This window comes from Siniperca chuatsi, linkage group LG1 (assembly GCF_020085105.1).
Source record: "Siniperca chuatsi isolate FFG_IHB_CAS linkage group LG1, ASM2008510v1, whole genome shotgun sequence".
Lineage (NCBI taxonomy): Eukaryota > Metazoa > Chordata > Actinopteri > Centrarchiformes > Sinipercidae > Siniperca > Siniperca chuatsi.
The window spans coordinates 2,656,037-2,675,357 of record NC_058042.1 but is presented as its reverse complement, the minus strand read 5'-3'; the positions used below and the strand labels follow the sequence as shown (position 1 = coordinate 2,675,357).

Genomic DNA, 19,321 nt, shown 5'->3' with positions numbered 1-19,321 from the left:
TGGGTGGTCTGCTCAGGTGTCTCAGAAATGCTGACTCCACCGTCTGTCAGAAGGTATTAGGACGGCACAGCACTTTCAATGCAACGCACAGAGGGTCCTCTGAAGTGGCACTTTCCACACACACACACACACACACAGATATAAAAACAAACAAAAGAAAACAAAACAGAGATGATACTATCATACTAATGTCATATTTTTGACTTGTTTGCTGCTTGTAGCCACAGCGACAGCTCATGGGTGCGGGATCTTTAGAAACAAGAGTCCTTCATGCATAATGGTAAAAGAGGACAGGAGATGAGGAGGGAGGCAAAGCAGTTTTCATCTTTTTATAAGAGTCAAATTAAAGCAAAATGATCAAATGATGGGAACTTAAATTGCATTAGCCTGAACAAAAGCTTCATTCAGCCGAAGTTGCAGTTAAATGAAATGGATGGCAAAAGGTTATGCAGCATTAACTGCTTACCTTTATCCACTATTGAGAGATTAACCAATCAATGACAATAAGAAAGAAAAACAAAAGTCCTGTTAGACACAGACTTCCTAATGACATTGTGAGTAAAAATCAAACCAGGATGCTCTTACCAAGTTCCTCCAGTTCAGAGGTCATCGACTTGGAGCGCATAGACAGGGCCGTGGTGGGGGCTCTCTTTGGTGGTGGAGGAGCTGAGGGAGACAGGGAGACAGACAAAAGACATTCACGTCATTTTGTTTTATTCAGGGATAAAGTGGCATTAAATTGTCTCATACATTTTGTTCATGAATTTAAAATGTATTAAGTCTTGTTTTTGTTCGCTAAAAATGACATCTTCCCTCAGTTTAATATAAGTTACTGTATATGAATACATAGGTAACTAAGTCAACAGTGAATGACAGTTTGGTATTAGTCTGTAATGCAGGGAAAACTGGTGTGGCAGGGAAGCAAAATAAAATGTGATTTCAAGTCCAAGGCCAGCATTAAAGTGAGACTATGTAATCTATGTATCTTCCTCTTACAAATGAAACGTTGAATTCATCTGCGATAAACACACCCTTGCTTATTCTAATACACTCAGAGGTTTTACTGCTACAGCCTTACTTGGACTGGTATGACCAGCACTGTAAGCTAATGTTACGTAGCTAATGTTGGCAAACTTTAGGTTGAAATGGCTGTATTACAGGACATCATTTTTGCTGACTTGATGATTCTCGTGCTACAGTTAAACTACATTTTGGCATTTACCATCGTCCCATAAATGTCACTTGTGGCCAGTTACAGAGGCTCCCTTTAATTCTTAGTGTTGATGGGAAGTGACAGTTTGAAATTTTGAATTGTTAAATGGTTTAGTTCTGATGATCTAACAAGCTATATTTATGCTGCCTTAATCCACCCGAAAAGTGTTAGCCACAGCTGATTTTTGACAGCCAGCAGCTTTATAGGAAACATATGAACTTCTGGCGCTGTGTTATTTTTGTTGTTTGCATTGTGAACATGAGTAAACCAGATTTTTTTGCTGCCTCAGAGGGATGTTATTACATAACCCATCACCAATCAGCATGCTGTTTTACTGTAGTCTTTTAATACAGGAGGTACAACTGTTAGCAGACCCATACAGCAGAAGGCTTTTCACACCATTTTACTACACACAAGGTGTACAGCTGTATCCTGAAGCTTCTCATCCATGTATGATTTTGTATTGGGGGACAATCCTGAATACCGAACAACATTTTACATTTTTGGACAGGATATCTATCCCTCTGTTTATAGATTTCCTTTGGTGTAGCACACTGAAAAGTATACTCTACATGTTGTACCTTTTTTGCGTGCTGTATCATCGGGGTCCAGATTCCGGCTCACCGTCACCACCTTGATCAGGAGCCGGTTGCCTCCCTGGCGGATCATGTTGACCACCTGTCTGTGGCCCACCTTCACCACATTCTCCTGGTTTACCTGCCACAAACACACAACCGTAGAGTCATTAATGGCTGGCAAATCCTTAAAGACTTCCAAAAGAAAGTTGGGAACAATTTTCTTGGCCTGCAGTATAATTTGACATGTATACTTGGTGTCAGCAGGAAGCAAAAACTGGCCAGTCCTTCTAGTTTGATTGTGAAACTTTTTGAGCAGCAAAAATAAACCATACACTATCAATTTATACTGTACATCTTTTAAGTCCAGACTCAACGTCTTCATATATCACAATCAATCTGTAATTTTGTTATCATGAGTGTCCATACTGGTCTATTCTGTACACAGAACATCTATCGCTGTCTCTGTTGCTCTTCCTGAGGTTCCTTCCATATTTTCTTTATCTGAATCGAGGGTCTGAGGACAGAGGGTGTCGTATGCTGTACAGATTGTAAAGCTTCTTGAGGCAAATTTGTAATATTGAGCTATATAAATTAAATTTACTTGAAAATTGACTCAAAGCAGAACCGGTGAAAATTGACTGCCCATCTTGTCCACTAATTTGATTTACCAGGAAATGCTGTAGGTGACCATACCAATAATCCTGAAACCTCTGACTTTGAGCCTATAATGCTGATTTTATCTAAGGAAGAATGTCAGATGTTATAAAAGATTTTTCAAGACTTTGTTAGAGTATTCAGTTTAGTGTTTTTTTTTATTAAAATGGCTGCAGTCATCTAATAGTCTTACTAACAATGTTTACGCAAGACAGTGGCTACAAAACCAAATGTAAAGCAACAACCCTTAACTTTCATGGCATTAGAAAAACAACAATGGTGAAAAGCAGCAAGAAACAAAACAACAGTTACGCATGACGTGCAGCAGACAAGACTTTCAAAGATTTGCAGCAGTTTCTCTGTCACTTTGAAGGTATTAGTTTTTCTTGTAACTCTGAAGGTTCAGTGTGTAGTATTTAGGGGGCTCTATTTGCAGAATATGGCGATAATATTCATAAGTATGTTTTCATTACTGTATAATCATCTGAAAATAAGAATTGTGTTTTCGTTACCTCAGAATAAGCCGTTTATATCTACAGAGGGAGCGGGTCCCCTTCCACGGAGGCCGCCATGTTGCACCGCCATGTTTCTACAGTAGCCCAAAACGGACAAACCAAACACTGGCACTAGTTTTGGCCGTTCACGTTTTTTGCTAGTTTCATGGCCACCGTAGTTTCTCCCACACGTTTGGAAGGGGAGGGTGAAGCGAGCGGTATTCAAATAGTTGCAAACTGCAATTTCACTGCTAGATGCCACTAAATCCTCCACACTGGACCTTTAATCTGTGGTGGCTATTTCCAGGTAGGCCTGTCACGATAACTACTTTTGCTGGAAGATATATTGTCCCAGCTATAATTGCGATAAACGATATTATTGTCATTGATAGAGAAATCTTAGAAATAAAAAAACTCACTAGAAGGACATTGTATATTTGAAGTAAAAGAGTTTTTTAAAAATCTACAAAGGGAGGGAGAAGATCACACAAACTATTTAAATATTTACAAGCTATAGGAACACTGTAATCCAGAGATCCGGAGAGGAGCGAGAGAGAAGCTCAAACCTGCTGCATCTACTGACTGTCTGCACACGGCGCAAGAGGAGAGGCGACACCCGGCGCTGCTGGCAGAAGAGCCGAGGGCTGCGATGACTCTGGGCAGCGTGCATGGGAATGAATTACAATATGATATATGAATATATCTCTCGCTTTTTCAATGCAGGTCTGAATAGGTCGCTAAATGTGTCGTGAGTCACTTTTTAGAAACAAAGTCGCTAAGAGGGTCTGAAGAGTCGCTACATCTAGTGAAAAAGTTGCCAAGTTGGTGTGTGTGTGTGAGACGAGAGGACAGAAGCAACGCGACCAGAAATGACAGCAAGACGCGTCTCAGCATAGAGCTTTCTGTTCATTCAACAGGCAATATCGAGGTCAGTAAAAATGATCGAGGTCATGTCCACATATCGTAAAAGTCGATAACATAATTATCGCGACAGGCCTATGTGTATCTCTCTCTCACTCTCCTGTAAGCTCTGTTAAACCTGTTGGGTGGGACAGATTACACCATCATCATCATCCAAACGGTGCGGTCAGAACAGATTTCACTTCCCTTTCATTTCGATGTGGAATGGGGCAAGACACATTAGCTTCCTGTCGCAAATTGACCCAGCCTGTCCCACCTGTAAGGGAACTTCTCCTGGTGAAATACGGTCTGACTGCACCTTCAGTAGTCATCTGCCGAAATGACTGAAATCACCTGTGGGGATGTGCCGGGTTTTTAAAATTGTTGTAAAAACATTTTCACCAACCTTTTTGTCAAGTATTTATTCTTTTTTATACAAGCTTTATTTAACCAGGTAAAATCTGAAACTGGCTTTTCTAAAGTCGTAGTTTGATTGACGGCCAAAAGGGCATGTTTTTTCTAATTTTCTGTTAGTAAAGTACATTTATTTCTTGTATACTAACAGTGCACTGTCAATAGTCTTGAGGTGAAATGATTAATTGATCAATCAATCAATCAACAGAAAACTAATGTGCAATATTTTAGATAATAGATTAATTCCTTTAAATCATTTTTTCAAGCAAAAACATCATCTAGTTCCAGCTCCTCAATTTTGAGGATTTGATGCTTTTCTTTGTCTCATATGGTAATACTTGTATAGGACATTGGGACAAAGGTTTTCTCTCATGGTGAAAAGTTGTGATTTTAACAGTTTGATCTTAACAGTTTCGATTTTTCCTTTGATTCATCCTGCAGATAATGGCTCGCAGCACTAAGCAAACTTCAAGGAAAAGGCTGAAAAATTTTAAGTTTAATAAAAAGTTTAATCCTGACCGTGGCTATGCAGATATGGTGGTGGTGGGGTGTTAGCGCTTTCGTCCTGTCCTACAGCCAATCTTCAGAATTGCAGTATTCATGTTGGTGGCAGGAGAGGGAGCGACAGCCGCTGCTCTCACAGTCAGTCAGTCAGTCAGACGATCAGAACAAGTTGGTTTGTGGCCAAAAAAATCCTGCTGCTGAAAATGCAGCGACAATCCGGTTATAATTAAAGGTGACGTGTGTGTGTGTTTCTCTGTGTAGAGTTCACAGACACCAGCGGGCCACATACAGCTCATATATTAACATGTGAATGTAGCCGGTAACCGAAACGCTACACACCCCCGCGCTCATATCAGATTTTTTGGCTGTGCAAATAAACACACACACATTTTACACTTTCTCTTTCAAACACATACACGCATGCCCACGTGGATGGTTTTTAATCTCATTACTGCTCGTCTAATTTAATATGGGCCCTGCTGGACCGCTCCTCTCATCCCCTCTCCGGTCTACTCCGCCCCTTCTCTCTTCTTTCAGACAAATAGTGGAGGAGGGGTCAGATGAAGGGAATGATAGAGAAACCGGCCCGGAGCGACGGAGAGGAATGATGGATGGGAAGAGGGAGAGAAAGCAAAAGTGGTGGATGAGGCAAAACGTAGAGGACGATGGTGTGACAGCGGCGAGGAGAAGTGATGAAGACAGAGACGTGGACACACAGAGAGAAAGAGTACAGAGTATGACTTTATTTTCTCTTTGGGTTTTAATCTAACAAACGCTGCTCGGGCGTCACGAGGGCGGACATTTTGCTAATTAGAGAGCGTGACCTTGTGTTCCCTCCGTCATGCTCCATCACACACACACACTGAGGTTTGCTGATACACTCCAGTACACACACACACACATACAGACAAGTACACTAGTTCACATATAGGGGTAGTCTTATGTAATCTGCTCTGTCTTTCCACCCTATTATGTAACTACACTTGAAGGATGGATACACACACACACACACACACACACACACACACACTCTCAAATGAACATACACACATTTATGAATATTTTCTTCTGCCAAAATCATACTAAAGAACCGGTCTGGATTTGTTTTAAGACTGATTTTGGAGAGGCCTTACAAGGATGAGAGACATGTTTTACAAGGATCAGGACATGATGAAAAACTGAGAGCATATTTCACCGAAACGTCTCTTTCTAAACCTAAAAGAAAGGTTGACCTGAAGCACAGTTCTTAACTACACAACTTGTCAACATAACTTTAGCTACAACCAACAGCGTTCTGATTTACCACGGTGCACCTGATACCAAAACGTCTCTTTCTAAACCTAAAAGAAAGGTTGACCGAGAGCACAGGCAGTTTAATGTGTCTGCTTCTCATTTAAGCAGCCATTCACCAGAAAGACTGTAGTGAGTGTATATAGAAACACCAAACAACAACAAAAAAATACATTTTTTCCCCTGTGGAGTGTTGAAACCGCCTCTATTGTAACATTAGAGCAAGAATATTTTCTAACACATCTAACTGGGTGAATTAAGGGTTTATTTCGACCAGAGTTAATCCATTCATTCATACACTGATGGCATGCTAAGTGCTCATCAGTCCAAGCTAACTAATCAAACACTCAAGTTCGATCCTGGCTGGGGGAAGACAGACATGGTTTTGGTGAGTTTTATTTTGTTTGTTTGTTTGAATTAAGTGTGTTTTATGATGAGTGAACAAGACAATGAAGCTGGTGTTAGTTCAGTGAAAGAGAGAAACGTGAATTCAGAAGGTGTACGTTTGTATATTTCTGTTTAATAAAGGATCATAGTTGTAAGAATATTTCCTTTCTCGACATTTTGTGAGTTTGTTTTCGCTTATTAAAGCTAAGAGAGCTGTGGCACGTAGCGAACTCGCGGCACATCTCCCAGCTGAAACTACTGGTGGGTGCCTCTGCACACACACCTGCGCGAATATATCAGCAATCGCTGGTTGCTGGGCTGATGGTGGCCGGCTGGAAAAATTTACATATCAACCCTATTTCTGGATTAACAGTATGAGCAATTAAAGATTCTGGACTTCTGAACTGGACGCTGATTGGTTTATTGAACATCTGGAGAGAGATTCACTATGTTAGTAATTTGATACATTTTAAAATAAATTTTGCCCTAGCATAGAGAAAAAAAGCAGTAAACTAAGGGAAGTATTGTAACTATACTAATTTATAAATCACCAATTTTCACCATTAAACCAGAAAAAGTAACAGGATAGTTTGTTTTCCAGGCATCTGATGAACTAAAACATTAACTTTTGCATTGAAGTAGCTTTCCATTTTTTCTTTGTCTATTTTAACCATTAAAAATATGGAATTAAAATAAAAAAGAAAGAAATAATTCACCCTAATGGAACTCTACTGTATGTCTGTAGCTAACTGGTCAGACGATGGCGTCAAGGGGCAAATCAATGCGTCGGCTATCAGTTACATGCAGACGATTAGTGATATTGATTGGTTTCCACAGTCATTGCTGATGTGAACACAGCCATCAAACACTGACACACATATGGGTTACACATGTGTGATTTATTGAATGAGTGAGAGAGAGCAGTGCATTGTTTGTGTGGCCGGAAAATATTTTAGAAAGACAGATGTAGCCCGAAGGCCATAAACTGCCAAAACAGTCCTGAACCAACAACTACAAACGAGAAAAACAGCAATGAACCAGCAGCTTTATGGCTGAACATTAACAGTTTAATCAATAATACACAAACACACACAGACAAACACACATATAGATGCAAAACACACAAGTAAATCAGGCCTCCAATACAATATGCATGTAAAAGCCGGCCTCCTGTCAGATCAAACAGAAGGGCCTATTCAAAAGCCATTATCATAAGCATTACAACAGTTCCACAACATTAAGCATCATCCGGCCCATTTAGCTGAACACAGGCAGCCCTGACTCTGATCACTCAATCCAATCTCATCTGAAGCAAATATTCCTTGTTCACTGACAGCCGCTAATCTGATTAATCAGTTATAATCTGATCTAAAATGACACTCTGCTAATCCAGCCTGTCAGAGCAGGGAGGGGTTAACAGGCCTGCACAGAGGTCAGCTGATCTCTCCTCAGTAATAAATACAGACATGAGTATTCACACTCAACTCAAACTGTTATACACACAACTGAGTTTCAAAGTTTCTATCAGACTTTGGTTTGGGGACTGGGGAGGGAACGACCTTTTAACGTTTATGTTGCGCTCCTACCCCCCTTGACGTGAGCGGAACCTCGCTTATGTCTACTTGGCACAACCAAGTCAGAATATATAAATATTGAAATATTGAAAGTTTTTGCTGTTGGATGTTACAATATTTTGTTGTGAAAAGTGTTTTAGCTCGACTCACCCAGGAAAAAAGGAGGTATGATGGGGTGTTTGTTATTTTTCAAAATGAGACATGAGACTCAAACACTCTTAAAGGTAAAATCTGTGATTCAAATGGGAACCTGCTGTACTGCTCAAATTGATTCAGGGGTCTTTTATTGCAGGGAGGAACACTAGATGACAACTAAAACAACTACGAGTTAACTGTTTTCAAAGGCTGTTAAACTCTTCATTTATGTATTTGAATTTATATGAGTCTTGAATATCGGCTTAAATATTAAAAGGTGCTGTCCCAGGATTGGTCTGCTGAATAAACAACAACCTTCTGGTAGTTTCAAAGTGAGAAACTGAGTGAACCAAAAACATAAAATACAGGATGAATGTCAGCCAGGCTGAATGTGCACAACAGCAAATGTCAACAACGGAAAACTCTAAAGTTCTTCATGAACATGAACACTGAAACTTTCATGGAAAAGGTGAGAGAAATGGGACGAGGAGGTGGAGACACACTGAGGGTCAGAGAAATCTAGGGCAGTGAGAGCGCAAGATCAACCCCATCCTTTTCCAGAGACCGGCTCTAAAAGCATATGGAGGGGAAGCCGCAGCAGACGGCAGCTCTTGTTCTCATTCCATAATCCAACCAGATCTCTGTGGTGGAAGAAAACCAACAAGTCCTCCAAACTAAATGACCAATGTAAGTGTTTTCTGATCTGTCAGCTCTACCTCGTCCTTGTCAGCTAAGTGTAAACATAGGTTGTTATACAGCATTTGAACTAATGCTTAATGCGGTTATGAGTGTGAGACACAGCCACGGGCACCGACATGAGATGTTTTCTGAAACTGACCCATTTCAATTGATTCCATTGTTCTTCCATTGAACCAAATTTATCAAAAACATAAAAACACAGCAGTAGTCTATGTATGTATGGGAATATAAAATTGTATAATGAGTTATATTTTGCATGTCAAAAGCCCCCTAAATGTCGATGATTGAAATCATTAGTCGAGAAGCCCCCGAGTCGAACTTTATTTCGTTAGTCGAATCCCTGTCCTTTTTTTTTTTTAACTATAGGTTATAAACATTTACAAACCAAGTCTTGTCTCAAACTGACCCGACTACAAAACAAGTTGTAACTGAAAGAGAGAAGGGTGTTGAAAACGACGCGCTCCGACGCCCTCAGCGCCGCTGCTGAATGTACTTTTGAACCAGACCCTCTCCTGCTGTCCAGTTTGACTGACTCTTTAGCTGAGAGCGAAAAGTTGGATATTCAGTGGAAACTGGCGACTCAGAGAGTTGACTTTGGATTTGGGTACAGCCCTACAAAGGACATCTAGGCTTGTAGGTTAAAACTGGGCTGCATTTGGTTGAAAAGTTTAGTGTCAACAGCATTTCAGTGGGAAGCATCTCCTAACCACACCTTGAAATATACTCATTTATAGGCATGCGCTGGTCTGACTTTTACTCTTCTAATACCTCAAACTCAAGTTATCTGCAGATACCGATCAGACACCAATGCTCTCTTTTTCCCAAATTAAAAACCTGTTTTCCATACTGGGTGGAACTCAGAGGGGGGATTTTTATGTAAGGTATAAGGTACATGAGGCCAGGGATTGCTGTGGTACTAAAAACTGAGTTGGAGGCCCTCTGTGACTTATCGAATATTATATATAACTGATTGCGGAAACACTGAATTTTATAATGACACTGATGAAGAAACTGTATTTAATGTGGATTGGTCATGTCATGGCAGATACTCAAGAGACAAGACAAATACATATACGTAAAAGTAAAAGATGATGAAATGCGATGAAACATATATGCAACCACAAACACACACATACATGTACCTGTATATGCCTCCATACCTTCACCCACACATTAAAGGAGCAGCATTGATCAGCATTTGAAACATGGAGCTGATCTGCATCTAAGACAGGGGGCTGGGTAAGAGCTCTCTGAATTCTGTGCGTGTGTGTTCTCCCCTTGTAGCAAGCTGGAGTACATCAAAGCAGGCTCATTAAATACAGAAATATACAGACAAACTGTGTGTGTGTGTGTGTGTGTGTGTGTGTGTAAGAGAGGGAGACACAGGAAAACAAAGAATCAAGTGAAGGATTGAAATAAGATGGGGGGGCAGGGAAGATGGAGACAAGAGTTTATTCTGATGACTCAAAAAGAGTCCTATTTAGAAGAGTTTTGACTCTTATGAATCATGTGGCTGAATATCAAACTGACGATGTTAGGGCACGCACACACTGTACACACGCGCACACACTCCGCATGCAGTCCTCAATTCCTTCAGTGGTGGCCTGCTTCAACGCAGCACATCAGCTCCACCCACAGTACGAATTTTCCTGGAAACACACACACACACACACACACACACACACACACACACACACAAGGTCAGTCATGCTCACGTCCTTCTCTTGAAATAAACTTCGACAGCACGTACAGTGACGCTCCAGACACTACGATGTAAGACTTACAGCCCAGCAGCACTGACAGACTGACTGGTGGCTGAGCGCAGGTCACCAAAGAGAAGTCACGAGACAGAGCTGTCAGCCAATGGCCAAACAGATAGAGATAAGCCTCTCATGCAGCACAGAGGAGGACACTAATGGATAGTTCATAGCGTTAACTACCGCTCTGCCCTACTGGCACAGATCCAAACAGCCGACGAAGCAGCGACAGGCACAAACCCACGTCTGCCTCACGCCCTGAGCTCATACCCGCTCCCCCTGACACACCAGCCTTCAGGGCACAGACACATCTATAGTTTGTTTTCCTCATGCTTAAATCTTTGTGTTCGATTTGTTTGGGCTCACACTGTACAACTAAAGGGTCAGTTCACCCAAATTACACGGACATATTTTCTCACTTACTCTGAGTGGTACTGAGATAGTTTGTTATATTTGCTAAAGTTTTGACACCTCTCTCGAGATTTCTGCCTCCACCTCAGAGTGGATGTGAATGGACTTTTGTTATATAAATATAACCTGATAACTCAGGTTCGATCCCTGGTTCCTCCTGTTCACATGTCGAAGTGTGCTTAAGCGAGACAATGAACCCCAAATTGGTTAAGCTAGCACCTTGCTGCTGTGTGGGTAAATGAGAGGAAAATTGCCATATAGCTGCGGTCCATTTGCAGTCCAAAAAACTGCGTGTCTTTCCGGTGTCCTGGTTCTTCTGGATAAACTACAGACCTCACAGTTTGCACCAGAACGTCTTTGTGCCACAGAAATAATCCTGATGAAAACTGTTAACAGTGTGTTCTGTGGATTATCCTGAGTAACAAAGAAGTTGTTTTGTTTTTCAAGTTTACATTTTCAAGGATGAGGGGCACAAACTAGATTCTATTCACCTCTATTGTATTGGAGTGGCAGGATAGGTTCAGAAGCGGTTATTTTAAAGCCTTGGCACATAAAACCGAAACTGTCTAGATGCTAGAAAGAGTAAGTGAAAAATATCTTTCGTAGCTCCTGTAGTGAAAGCCTCACCTCTGCCAAAGGTGGATTTTTTCATGCAGCTAGAATTAGCTTTTGGTGGTTGGTAGTATCTGGAATCAACTATATCCCATACCCTCTATATCTCAGTAACCCTGATCATTTCTAAAATGTCAGCTCACTAAGACAAATTAAGTGACTTTGATTTGAGCTAATGGTGGAAATTTTGGAAAACAGATACTGTTGATCCACTTTCCCATATAGGTACAGCTCTAACCTGGTTCCAGACCTCTGAATCACCACTCACATCTCCAATGAGTTTAGCAGCTCAAACAAATCTGGTGTTGTGCTCATTGACAATTCAGAGATTTGTTGGCTGAATTGAGAACGGGGATCTTCCTGTACCATGGGCAGAAAAAAAAGTGAAAGAAAAATGGCCACAAAAATGGCAACGAGTCTGAATGAGAGTGGTGCAGCTGTACAGGCTCGATTTACAGAAATAACAAAATCGCCATCTTTGATTGTTGTGACAGACGTTCAGTTACTGCTACCACAACTTCTGTGTGGACTGAAAGTGATGTCAGCAGGTTTGTTGCAGCTGTATATGTCACTTGCTACTGATAGTTCACAAGGACACACGATATCATGCTGGACGAATTAAGTGACAGCTCCCCAAAACGATTTTCATCAACCTCAGAAAAATCGAGGTAAACTGCCTCAACTCCGAATTTGCCTCAAATACAGAAAACAGAACTGAGACTTCCGACGCAGGCTGCCCTGCCCATCGCCTGGCCCGGTACTCGTCACCAGGCTGCAGCCCTCCCTCACCTGCCTCGTCCCTTCTCTCTGTCCTGATGTCCTCCACTCAGCAGCAAACTACACTTCAGACCCTCTGTCTCCCGACTCTCTGCTAAGATTTACTCTTAAAAGCTGGATTATCACTATGTACACAGTAAGGCACAACATGCTGCTGGTTGCTAAGCGACAGTTGCTGCGTGATACCGCTGCAGGTGGGAGCTGTACTGAGAATGTTATCGGTGTTTTTTTTTTTTTTTTTGGGGGTGGGTGGATCATACCATCATCATTAAATGGGGGTTTCATTTGATACTAAGCTCTTTTTTGTCAATGGAATGCTTCGACAAAATTTCACCCCCATTTCCTTCCTCTCCCAGTGCAGCCATCTTAAAAGGTTTCAGTCTCATGCCATGTTTTGACAGTGGGCTGTGTTGTGGTTGTTTTAAAAATAAAAAGCCGATCCCTGAGCACCGTGTGCTCGGGCTTGCTTCTCTTTGTGCGCTGTACCTATAAATAAATTATGTATAGGAAACGACGCTTCCACTCTGTTATTTTAAGACTGAATGTCATGTGATTTCAGTGCGTGTCTATGCGTATGTGCGTTGCCTTGTGGGGTTTGTGTGCACACAGCTGCATGTGTGAGAGATTCCTGGTTTTCACTGAGAGGTATTGATCGGTGTTAAAGTGGGTAGTGAGTAAATAGCTGAGGGGAACTGATGATGATGGAGGGCTTCCTTCACTCTTTCCACATTTGAAGCCCAAAGCTGAAGCAGCAGTGCGACTCTCCGTCTGCCTTCCTGCGGTTCCCACAACAAAAATCAATACTCGATATTGGACAAACATGAACTTGGAAACACCCACTGATTCACATTTCAGAAATTGCCAATCAATGATATCTTTTTTTGCCATTTGGGGGCGTCAGAACAAGCTGTGAACACATCACTGGTATATTATCACATTATGAAGTTGATGTGGCGGACATGTGAGCAAACAGTTGCCTATTTAGACATAAGCAACACTGTTTCTGGCCACCTGACACATTTAATTCAGTATTCACTCTCCTCTCAGCTCTGTTTTTGTCCTGAGAAAAACATCTGGCTCCTTAGCTGCTAAACGTTCCACTTCCTTCAGCTAGTTTCTAACCCTGTCTGTAGAGTAGTGTGGCAGTGAGTGGGTTAATCAGAGCTTTTTTGACAAAGACAAGTCTGCTGCTGGAAATGAGGTGGATGAGAGCAGTTAGACTAAACCAAAACAGAGTCAGGGGATAATTCTCTGCAGTTTTGTCACTGCAAGCAATTATACAGAGTCATTTCATCCATTGTTCATATAAAAATATTGATTAGTGCAGCTTTAAAACTTGCTTAGCAATTTCATGGAAACATACAGTAACTATTAACTCGCACAAAGTTCTCAAATCAAGGAGCTGTAGCTGGATGACTGGCTCAATCGGTTTGAAGCCCACATGTGTAGAAATAGTATCTGATTATATCATTTTTCAAATTATTGTGATAAGTTTTTGTTTATAGAAATATGAGACAATCCCCAGAGGCTAAAGTCAGAATAAATATAAGGGGCAGAGAAACAGGTCAGGCAGCTCAGATATGTCCCACTACTTCAGTCTCTTCAGAGGCAGCTCTCAGATGGACTTGACTTGTTTTAGTCTTCGGCTATTTTGTGACAAACGATGCTGCAGATGCACCCTGGGTAATAAACTCTTCAGCAAAAACCGTACAGTGAGGAGGAATACACCACTGCAGGTGACCCTTCAGAATCAAACACCTGGTCGCAAAAAGCACGCTAAACACAATGTGCAAATGCTGTGTACACATACACACACACACACACACGTATACAGTATATAAACTACACACACACACACACACACACACACACACAGGAGACACACAGGCCATCTGTCTAAGCTGCACTGGGCCGAGGGGAAGCTCTCAACACTTTCTTCTGTGTTATCTTTCCTCTGTGTGATTTTAAGTCTACTTTATCACTCCCACAGCATTATATTATGTTTACCTAGACACTACCTCTTGTGGGTTCATTGAAACTCTGAAAACAGGAAATGTAATAGCCGCAGGCCAACTTCTTACTATACAATGCAAGGTCTCTGGATTACTAGAAAACTTTGAGCAGCTCATAATGTAGCTACTTTATCTTGTTGATTGACAAGGTAGGTCACTGTCAGCAGCCTGACCTCAATTGACCTTGAGTCAAACATCTGCACCGTGAGTCTTCCTGGAAAATGAAAAGTCTTAGTGGCGACTTCATTCTGTACCAGCAGGCGATATAAAAATTCTAATCAGTAAAGTCAACAGCTAGACACTGTAGTTTTAAACAAACAATACTAAAACAGGAGGAAATAGCGCGTTTGTTGGGGACTATTTCCAGCGGCGGATGAATCCACATGTGGTGCTGTAGTGAGTGTTTGGGGCAGCAGGACGGTGTGTGTGGGGCTGAGTCAGAATAAACTACAGTGTGTGTGTTCATGGTGATGAAGGAACATGTCAGCCAGTGCAGCAGAGCGGCTCACTGATGTGTTTTTAATAGTTTCTGGACAACAATGGAGGAAGAAGATCCATCAGCACAACTCGAACCAGCAATCAAGCGGTGTGAGAAGGACTATAGCAAAGGGGAAAGATATTGAGAGGACTGTAGCAGACATTCCAGTCCCTAATTGGAAATATTAAACTAATAAAGGAATTACAAGATTCAATAGATCCAATACGTTCCCACACACTAATTATATCAAACCAAATATTCAAACAGTACAAATTAGAAAGGGAAATGAGACTGTTGAGCTGGTTTGCCTATGATGATAGATTCAAACCAAGTTTGAGTTACCAAAACTTCAGAAATTGGGAGAGAAAGGGGATCATAGCGATGTGTACAACAACTAAGAATGGAAATATAATGAGTTCTCAGGATTTGAAAGAGAGATATGGATTAGAAAATGAGGACTTTTTTAAAAGATATCTGCAGTTAAGGGATTATTTTACAAAGGAAATACAAAATTCAAAAACCTTAAACGGAGTGCTTGATGTAATGATGCAGACATACAGTGGGAAAATGCTAATTAGGGCTAGATGGGAAAGGGAACTGAACATTGAAAATACAACGGAAGAATGGCTCAATATGTGCGAAACACACCACTACAAATTCAAGGACACGGAGGGAGTTTGGACGGAAAAATCGAACCGGCGACTTCATTACACCTCAGATAAAGAGTAAACAAACTGGTTCGCAACAACCCTGCTGGCGGATATGTGGGAACAAAGAGGCAAACCATACACACGTTTTTCGGGAATGTCATAAATTACACCCATTCTGGGAAAATGTCCATGTTACAATTACAGACATCCTGGGATATGCAATAACTAAGGAATGCTAAGTTATGTACCTTGGAAATAATATAAGATTGTGTCACTGATAATGATAGATACTTAACCAAGATATTATTGATCACAAGTAAAAAGGCAATAACAAGAGACTGTTATAAGACTGAACCCCCTACTATAATCAATGGTTGGAAATTACGATGGAAAAAATGACCTTTCAGCTTAGAGTGAGAAAAAATGTTGTTGTCAGTAAATGGAAGATTTATAACAGTAGAAACTGCTTATGGACTAACTGATATAACTGATATATAAATGTCAAGATACTAGATTTGTATACACCCTTCTTCGATAATGGACACTTGTAACCATAGCTGTTTTGTTTTTCGTCTATTTTGTTGTCTTTCTCTATCTTTCTAGTTTAAAAAAAATCCAAGTTAAATATACATAATACTTTTGGCTGTATGCACAAACAAAAACTCAATAAATATTAAAGTTTATAAAAAAAGATTTGCAATGATTACAGGATAAGGCATTTTAAACACTTGTTCATGTGGCAAGAGTAAAATCTCGGTTTGTTGTAAATCAGCGGGGGAACTAAAAGCAGCTCAGGGAAACTCTGTATTTCTTTAATAAGCCAATAACCTGCCATAGTCCCTGGTCTCTAACAGCAGCTTTCCTCTTCTATATTTAACTGCATTTTAAGGCTCTCTGCCTTCAGGATGACAGACAGTGAGTTGAAAGAGACAAAATGACATTTAAAAAAAATGATATATTTTGGCAAATTCGTCTAATCCTGCTAGGAAAATAGCTGTTGAATAGAGCACAGGTACCTTTTACTCCTTTACGGATCACTTCAGGCACCAGAATTAAGCATTGTCAGTCAGATTTGTATGCTGGATATGTGTGCTCATAACTGGCATTACATTTTGATTGTCATGACATTTCAGGCATCCATTTCTACACAAGAAACTTGGGTAGTATTTTAAAAACCAAAAGTTATGAAAACATTGTAAAAACATCCTTAAGATTAATATTTTCCTGTGCTAAAACACCTAATACACTGACTATAATCTCAGGGGGTTTTTAAAATCTGGTTTTACGTCATATGCTTATAATGTTATCCGGGGCAATATCAAAGCCGTAACATAAACACAAAAGCCTTTTATTCCAGAAATCAAAGCTGGCACACAGTGGTTGGGATATGAGACTTATGAGATGCTTTTCTTTTAGAGACAGAGTCAGTGAGCTGCCTGCTGCATGGCGAGGAGGCAGCCCTCCCTTCTCTTTAAGAGCTTTTGGAGAAAGAAATGGTGAGGACTGCCTGTGCTAGTTCACTGCACAACTGACAGTTGTGTGCTGTGTTGCAGCCCTCAGAGAGATGCAGAGAGGCAGAGATCTGACAGAAGGACAAGTGCACACACACACACACACACACACACACACACACACACACACACACACCTGGGGGCACAGGGAGGTAGATGCATTTGCATGTTACACTGGTCACACATCCTTCTCTTGGCCAAACTTGTGTGTTATATAAGAGAGTAAGTGCTTTAATCCATCTACCTACATTGCACACTCGTTCAAACACACACACACACACACTCTTGCACACACAAACACAAGGCACACATACAGGATGTTAACTTTTTATGCATGTGATGTCCTGGGAGCACGACTGTAATAAACTTACTACATAAACATGTCAGACATGCACGATAACAGCAGCTTTTTGACAACCACTCTCTTTAAAGAGACACTTCACTTTGTTACTGTAGCCTACCTAATAGCTCCCCTAAGTGCCCAAATTTCAAAGGAAATTTGAGGATAGAAGAGTATTTTCAACTTTGGGAGAGCAGTTAGTATGCATCCCTCTGTAGGAGTTCATGGAATGGTCAATGATAGAGCCAGATGGAGACAGTACATCAACAAGCTCCGACACCAACAAATCTCTTACTGAATCTTTTGTCTCTCTTTGCTGTTTTTTTGTTAGCAAAGAGCCTTGTGCAAAACATTTAGGTGGCAGGTTCTTCATTTTTAGCAGGAGCTGACTGCTGCTTTTGCAAGTTAAAATATCAAATGTCGCTGGCGGCAGATTATATGAGCTGTAAATAATGCTAAATAATGGAATTTCCTTGTCCTAAATGACAGCTAACTGAATGTCTTTGGGTTTTAAACTATTGGTCAGACAAAAATAAAAGCAACATGAAGATGTCACCATGGGCGCTAAGAAATTGTGATCAACATTTGTCTTTATTTGCTGATGTTTTAAAGACCAAGAAATTAATTGACAAATAATTTATCAAAAATAATCAATAGATTCATCAATAATTAAATTAATTGTTAGTTGAAGCCTTACACAGATATGTTTTACGATATGTTTGAGTTTAAGTTCATTTTTAAATTTACAATGTCCTGATTGGTACATATCTTGGTCCCAATTCCTTTATAACCAAATTTAAAAGATTCTTGAAACAAGATTCTTATTTCTTATGTGTTTATGTTTAAAAAAAAAAATCAATATCGGCTGATATACTTTTGATTCTTTTAAACTCTCAATTATCAATATCAATGTTGGCCTCAAAAATCCAGTTTCAGCCAGGCTCTAATCAATCACCGCAGCGGCCCGTAGTTAGTCTTTTGGTGAAAGTCTAAAAAGTTTTTTCTCACATTTACAGAAAAAGAAAATGCAATATTGAAATATTATTTCAAGCTGTGTAATTGATCTGACCTTTTCCAGAGGGAATTTTGCCTTTTTGAAATTATTGAGGGCAGGAGGAGAAAAGCATGAAAACTCCTGGTGACGGTGGATCTCTGGGACAGTTCATGTTCATGTTGGCCAGGAACTCCAGTGGAGGTGTAGGTGCTAAAAAAATTGAAAATGTTCTACCAGAGAAATACCAATTTCACCTGAGGGTTGACCGACTCCTTCTGTGAGGAAACCTAAACTGGTTGTCACATCTATTTGGGGCTTTATTTTTTTATTCTTATTCTCAAAAGGTTTTCTAATTTGTTCTCTTGCTTCTTAAAATGGCCTTTGTCATCTGCACCTGGAAAAACGGGAGGCTGTTTGTAAAATCAGTACACACTTCTCATCAGATATAATGAAAGAAGTTGCCAAAGAGTGAGGAATGCAGCAGAACAAATGGGAAACAAACATCAAAATTATTTAGAAGACTAGAAGAAGACGTAAGCCTCTTTAACTCTATCTGTCACTTCATTGTGTTTTCACATATCATCAATTCAGGCTGCATGCAGAAAGTTAGCTGCGGTATTTATAATTTAATCTCATTTAAATCTGACAAAAAATAAATAGGTTTTCGGCAGTTTGGGTAGTTCCAAGTAGTAAATAAACTCTGTCAGTTTAAATGAAGCCCAGTGAAAGACAGATGTACCTCATGACTTAAGACTTATTTGGAAGTGCAGAAATCATCAATAATGTCCTGAACACTGAAAGCAACACGGAGGCTGTGCAACTTGCACAAATACATTGGGTAATGCGAACCAGGAAGGCAGAGAAAATGAGCCACCGTGTGCTATGATGAAGTCGGCCTTCGGCTTAATCAGCAGCAATGAGACAATCCCAAAGGACA

The 19,321-nt window shown here is 40.5% G+C and overlaps 1 protein-coding gene across 12 annotated transcripts in view; it reads right to left on the bottom strand.

The window, feature by feature from the left end:
* LOC122875832 (SH3 and multiple ankyrin repeat domains protein 2-like) overlaps positions 1-19,321 on the bottom strand; it is a 199,920-nt gene that overhangs the window by 26,696 nt on the left and 153,903 nt on the right. For 9 of the 12 annotated variants that reach the window (XR_006377928.1, XM_044195475.1, XM_044195484.1 and 6 more), the window contains 3 exons: positions 1,795-1,930; positions 586-666; positions 467-475 (listed from right to left, as the gene is read on the bottom strand). Coding sequence is in view for 11 of the 12 variants with exons in the window: in XM_044195475.1 (XP_044051410.1) it covers positions 467-475; positions 586-666; positions 1,795-1,930 (226 nt within the window). In the remaining variant the exon portion in view is untranslated. The remainder of the gene's footprint in view (positions 1-466; positions 476-585; positions 667-1,794; positions 1,931-19,321) is intronic. The other 3 variants (XM_044195395.1, XM_044195412.1, XM_044195433.1) reach the window with 1 other exon arrangement.